The sequence below is a fragment of the Cucumis sativus genome, chromosome 2 (genome assembly GCF_000004075.3).
Source record: "Cucumis sativus cultivar 9930 chromosome 2, Cucumber_9930_V3, whole genome shotgun sequence".
Classification (NCBI taxonomy): domain Eukaryota; kingdom Viridiplantae; phylum Streptophyta; class Magnoliopsida; order Cucurbitales; family Cucurbitaceae; genus Cucumis; species Cucumis sativus.
The window spans coordinates 20,716,716-20,723,110 of record NC_026656.2 but is presented as its reverse complement, the minus strand read 5'-3'; the positions used below and the strand labels follow the sequence as shown (position 1 = coordinate 20,723,110).

Below are 6,395 nucleotides of genomic sequence, written 5' to 3'. Positions count from 1 at the left end.
AAACCAAAAAAAAAGGGTATGAATATAGTGAAAATCAAACACATACCTTTGTCCATACAACAAATCCTCTTGAACTGGTATTTGTTACCTTGAGAAATTCACTCCCAACCAATACTTCTTTTAATTTTCTTCCTATATATTTCTTTCCTTCCATCTACAACAAAAAAGACAAAAGAAGAGGTTTCGTTAGAGTTTTCCTTTTTCCTTTTTCTTTTTGGTTAAAATCCAAAAAAAAAGAAAAAAAGAGAAAAAGAAAAAAGAGAAATTAATTAAAGTCAGCAATATAAAATTATGAAGTACAAAAAGCCTAACCCCTCTTCTTCTGTCCTCTCCTTCACCATATTTCATCTATTCTTCTTCTTCTTCTTCTCCACCTCCTCTGTTTCAGCCTTCAACATCACCAGACTCCTCAATCGATTCCCTGATTTTGGAGCTTTCAATGAATTACTCACTAAAACCCATCTCTATGAACAAATCAACAGTCGTCAAACCATCACCGTTCTTGCTCTTAGCAACGCCACCGTCGGTGCCATCGCTGGAAATTCTCTCGATGTCATTAAACAGATTCTCAGTGCTCATGTTATTCTTGATTATTACGATGTTGAAAAGATGAGGAAACTTTCAACTGATAAAGCTACTGTTCTTACCACTATGTTTCAATCCACCGGCGACGCTGAGAACCAACAAGGTTTTTTGAAAGTTGTGCTTAATAAAAGAGGTGAAGTCGAATTCGGATCTGCTGCTAAAAAAGCTCCGCTTAGTGCTAAGCTTATGAAGACTGTTGCTTCTCAGCCTTATAATATCTCTCTTTTGCAAGTTAGTGCTCCCATTGTGATTCCTGGCATTGGTGTTTACAATCTGCCCCCACCGGCTCCTGAGGCCCCGTTCGTAGCGCCGGTTGAGGCTCCGGCTCCGGCTCCCGAGGCTGATGCTCCTGGGCCGGCGGAGGATGATGATGCGGATTCTCCGTCTGATGCTCCTTCACCGGCTTCAGAGGCACCGGCTCCGGCTGCGGATGCGCCTGATGCTCCGGTGAGTTCTCCTCCGAAGGAATCTGATTTGGAGGATGCAGATGCACCGGGACCGTCGGATGATGCCTCCGACGATTCGACTTCGGAGGGTACACGGCGGAAGTTCGGCGGCGCCGGAGCTATGGTGGCGGGATTGGTGTGTCTTTGGTTGGTTAAATTCTAAATTATATATAAAAAAATGTGTAACGAACTGAAAAAGGAAGAGAAAGATTAAGATATTAGGGATCTGAAGAATTCGGTAGGATTGTTTTATTAAGATATGAAATGTTGAGAAACCTATCGAACAAACTCAAAGTTTCTATATGAAAATGGAATGAAGAAAAAAATAAATTCAATAATTTATTTATCACGATGTCAATATTTACTGTTTGCATAAATTATGTCCTAACCTAATACAAAATGAGAACACATAATAAACCCTAATCCACTCTATTGAACTAGTTTTATGAGTTATTGAAATCCTAGACAGGTAGCCAAGTAATATTATGCCTTCTAAGTAAAATAGATGCTTGCACGAATGACCAAAAAAAAATAAAAAAATCCAAAATAAAAGAGCACAAAAATTAGTAAGAGACTAAAAAACTCATACCCAACTCACCATTTCTTACACTCTACTTGTTGATTTTCTTAAATTGAAAGTTATCTATCATTTGCTATTTTTAATAAAGACGGTTAGTTTTTTCAACCTATAAAATGTGCTATCACTTTTTTTTCATTATTGATAATGGATGGAAAGGTGCACTAAAGGAAAATTTGGAATTCTAAAAACTTTACAAATTGATCAATCAATAATGGCTATATATATATATATATTTAAAAAGATTAAGGATGTGTTATATTTTCATATTCTTTGTGTAACGATGCTTTTTGCTATAATTTCCCAAATGAAAAAATGGACCTAATTTTGAAGGTTACCGTGAAAGGCCCATAAACTATTGTATTACCCAATAAAAAGATGAGATTGGTGCGGGCTTCTTCAACTCATCGAATCCTGTAAAGGTAAATATTGAACAAACAAAGATTCACACAATTAAATTAACATACTTTTATGATAATTACTTTTACTATTTACAAACACTATCAAATTTCAACGTTTTTACTATTTACATTATCCACTCAGGATATATATTTATATCTCCAATTTAGAGTAAAAATATCATCATGCTTCATAAATTAAAGGAGTTAATATCTATTAACCCCAAAATTTTCGAATATTTTACAAACAATTATTCTTTTGAGATAAATAAAATAAAGAAAACCTCAACAAAAAGGAATAACTTATAACAATCCCTAAAAAATAATGGATTTTCAAATGGAAGCACCGAAAACAACTCAAAACTTAAAAGATTTATTTAATTCTTTTTAGTAAAAAGTTCAGGTTATGTTTGAATTAATTTCTAAAATGTTTAAATAAAGATAAAAAAAGTGTTTACAAACACTTAAAATCAATCCAAAATTAAACGGTTAAGTTTCACCATATATGTCGAACTAAAGAACAATATATGTGTACATCCTACCATAATAAACAAATACTTAAAACTACTATTAATTTCAATTCTTCGACTTTCACCTAATTATTAAATAAAATGTATAACCTTTTTAATATAACAATTCGATTGAATATGAAATAGAGATGATAATAGTTACTACTCAACTATAAACAAACCACTAGTTATGAGATTAAAAACAATCGTGTAAAATTATATATACACTCAAATTTCAAACCCATTTGGCCATTTCAGCCAACTAATTGTTGGTTTATTATATTAACAAAGTAACAACAAACTACCACCCAAAAATAAATAGACATATTAATTACATCATGCAAGTATATCAAAAGTATTTAAAAAAAGTTATCAATTAAAATTGACAGTGACAAAAAAAAGTGTATGTATGTATACGTAGAAGGTACATGAATCACATTTAAATTAAGCCAGTAATATTGAATAATATCTCAATCACAAAGACATTCTAAATGTGAATTGTTTCTTTTATCAAATAAGTATTTAAGATTAACAGAAGAATTGAGAGAATATGACGTTAATTAAATAATGAGAAAACAAGAAAAAAAGTTATATATTTGGGTTTTGATGTTTTATTCCTTTAAAAAGGAGAATATGGTATAATGCACTCATGAACTCTTATTATAAATAATTAGAAATATGTATGTTTGGTAGTAATTAGATATAATACTTTAGTAAAATGTGAAAACTAAAGTAATGCAAAGAATTAATATGAAAAATTAAGGTATTAAATATTCTCTAGTAGGCTAAACTAAGTACATTATAAAATTAAAAAGATGCATATGGGAGTACATATACCTTGCCAACTCTCATATTTGAATTCTTTCCTTTTAGCCTTTAGGAATCACTTCCTTAAGGTTGCTTAATCAACGCTATTAATTAACTAATGAAAATGGCGAACATATCCCTTTAATTTCATGTATATATTTAAACTAATTAATCTTTTTCCTTATGGAGTACATATCCCATCACCAAAAGGACGAATCAATGAAACCTCCACTTGCCTAGCGGCAACCTATGTAAAAATTAACATTTTTGGTTCTCTCCTTTTCAGAAATGCTCACGACATTTTTGGATTCTTTTTGCATTACAAATAGTTTATGGGTTTATATAACGATAATGCTAGAGAAAACCATACGTTATGGTTGTCATGCATTTTCATAAAATACTCAATTGATCAATTTAGAAAGTGAAAATCCTATTTGATTCGTGATACATGTATATATATATATATAAATGAAAGAGAGGGATGAAGTCGAAGTTTCGAAGTGGAATATTTTTAGAATATATATATATATATATATATATATATATAATAGTGAATAATCCTTGGCTAGGGCTAGGGTTAATCATCTTTATATCATATGACAAGAATTTTAAATTATTCGTGGCTGAGGATGCAATAAAAAAGTGAACTTCAATCATCTTAAATCATGATTTTAATTGATTAGCACTACTAAATACATCGTGTGCTTTTAAAGGAAAATAGGTAAAAAGTCTTAATAGAATAATTTTCTTTTGAGATTTGGCCGTTAAGTAGCTTAAGAGGTCTAAAATAGAGAAAATATAGTGAATTTATAGCTCTATAGTATCTTAAATATTATTAAGGAATTGTTTTCTGTACTTATATCCTAATCTTAACAACATCTATCAAATAATGTCAAATTTTTTTAATTAAGAAAAGAAATCGATATACGTAAAAAAAAAAGAGTAGATTGAATAATAAAAAGATCACCACTACACTTATATTTATATCAAGGATAAGACATGTAAAGAAAGAATGAGATGTTTCAAGACACCTCTTACCCAACGTACGTTATTCCAATAATTTATTTCTAAAGAAAAAAAAGTTTGATTATAAACTTGTAGATAACATAGTCTTAATTAGTTTAAATGTAATTATCAATGGGTAATTTTCAACAAACCTTTATGACTATTCAATTATATAGGATTTTCTTTGATGAGTGGTATAAAAAGTCCCCTCAGACTTTTAAACTGATGAATTATATCATTTCATAATTAAATAAGATCAAAAGAATCATATAGAAAAATCACATATACCCCAAGAGGGCCAGAGTAGTAGATCAATAAAAAAAAGTGTAAATTCTTATCATGTTATATCAAAAGGATGTGATATATATTATCCATACTGATCAATTAAGCACAATTATATTAATCTCATACTGAAAATTATTCAATTCAATCGAGAAAATTGATGAGTTTATCATAATTATCCTACCATTTCTTTTTCTAAATTTATGTTTATTTAATTAAAATATTAGTCGATAAGATGTATGATTAAAATGACATAAATATATAAGAAAGTACCTTAGAAGATTCCATTTCATGTATGCATCCCAGATGAAAAAGCACGACCTTTGCCATCTTTAACTACGAAATATTATCTAACACAAAAATTAATTAAAAGCAAGTTAGCAATAACAACCAAATATTATAACTTAACGTGTGGCTTAAAAAATTATTGGATGTAATAATAAATGTAAAGAGGATTAAATTTTGTTGAAAACGATGAAGTGTAAAGAAAGAAATACTAAATATACATTATCTTTGTTAGCTGAGGTCCACGTTTTTCTCAGATTAGTTGAATGGTACAATTTGTCACTTTAATCTGTTTATACATACAGTAAAGTTTCTTCAATTTTAAATCATATTTTTAATGATTTAATTTTAATAAATTTTAAATTTATTAGTTCTCCAACGTTATTAATAATAATTTTCATTGCAATTAAAACAAAATATGTGAAATATATTTTTGGAATTTATAGTAAAAATATTATAGATAACAATTTTTATTTTTAAAAAATCATCACGCTAAATTTAAGATTTATTATAAACGAAAATTAAAATTAAACAAACTTAATTAAGGTATAAAAAAAAACTAAAACAATATTGAAAGAGTTGATTGTCAGACCATAATTAAGTATTTCTCAATTTCTCAAATATAACAAGATGAATGCTATACCTATTTTTACATACATCTGTTGATTATCCAACTATATTACATTATGTTATATTTGACCCCTCTTCGTACTCGAAAATGAATTAATACAAAGAGACACAAATATAAGTCATCTAAAATATACGATAAAATGATATGTCGGCAAACGGAGTCAACGTGGCCAATGAACTTTTACTATAAAGCAATTAGGGTTCACCCCACAAGGACACAATAGGTCTACAAACCTAAAGAGAATTTTTTTCCGTCACCTTTGTAAATATTTCGTAATCTGGTCATATTTTTCATTTATCCTAAGCTTTTCTAGCAATACCATCACTGCATACGTATATGAGAGTGTGACACTCTCTAGTAGTGGAGGCTACAAACCACTTTTGTTTAATTTCAACAATTTCATCAGGATGAATAAAATTATTCTTCTGTTTATATATAAAACATAATTATATTGAAAGGGTAAAAGTTAGGTTATACCCAAGTTGGCTCTATAAAGTTTGTGGTGTATTATTCAATTAAAATTTTCCTATTAAATACTTAGGTGATGTGTTATCTAGAATTATATATTAAGATGAAATGCCAATGTAATAGATTCTGGTGAGCTAGAAGGATTTATGATTAAATTAAAGAGAGAAAAAAGAACTTAATGGTTTGAGGCTTTTTTGTCCTCTAAAATTCGAACACCCTTGTGAAATGGGAAAGTAAATCCTAGGCCTTGGCCTAGGCCTAATTCCTACAATGTCTACCTATGAAGTTTTGATAAATAAAAACGATACTTATTTGATGTCAACGAAAATCTAACTTTTATCTTATATATATTTAGAAACCAACTTTATTCTTCTTTCCAAATTTACGGAAAGAAGAAGATAT

The 6,395-nt window shown here is 29.2% G+C and overlaps 1 protein-coding gene across 1 annotated transcript; it reads left to right on the top strand.

Moving 5' to 3' along the window:
- Positions 1-291: 291 nt before the first annotated feature.
- On the top strand, positions 292-1,194 carry LOC101213264 (fasciclin-like arabinogalactan protein 14). Its single transcript, XM_004138830.1, has one exon. It carries the CDS (start codon positions 292-294, stop codon positions 1,192-1,194), a length of 903 nt encoding a protein of 300 aa, XP_004138878.1.
- Positions 1,195-6,395: the final 5,201 nt, after the last annotated feature.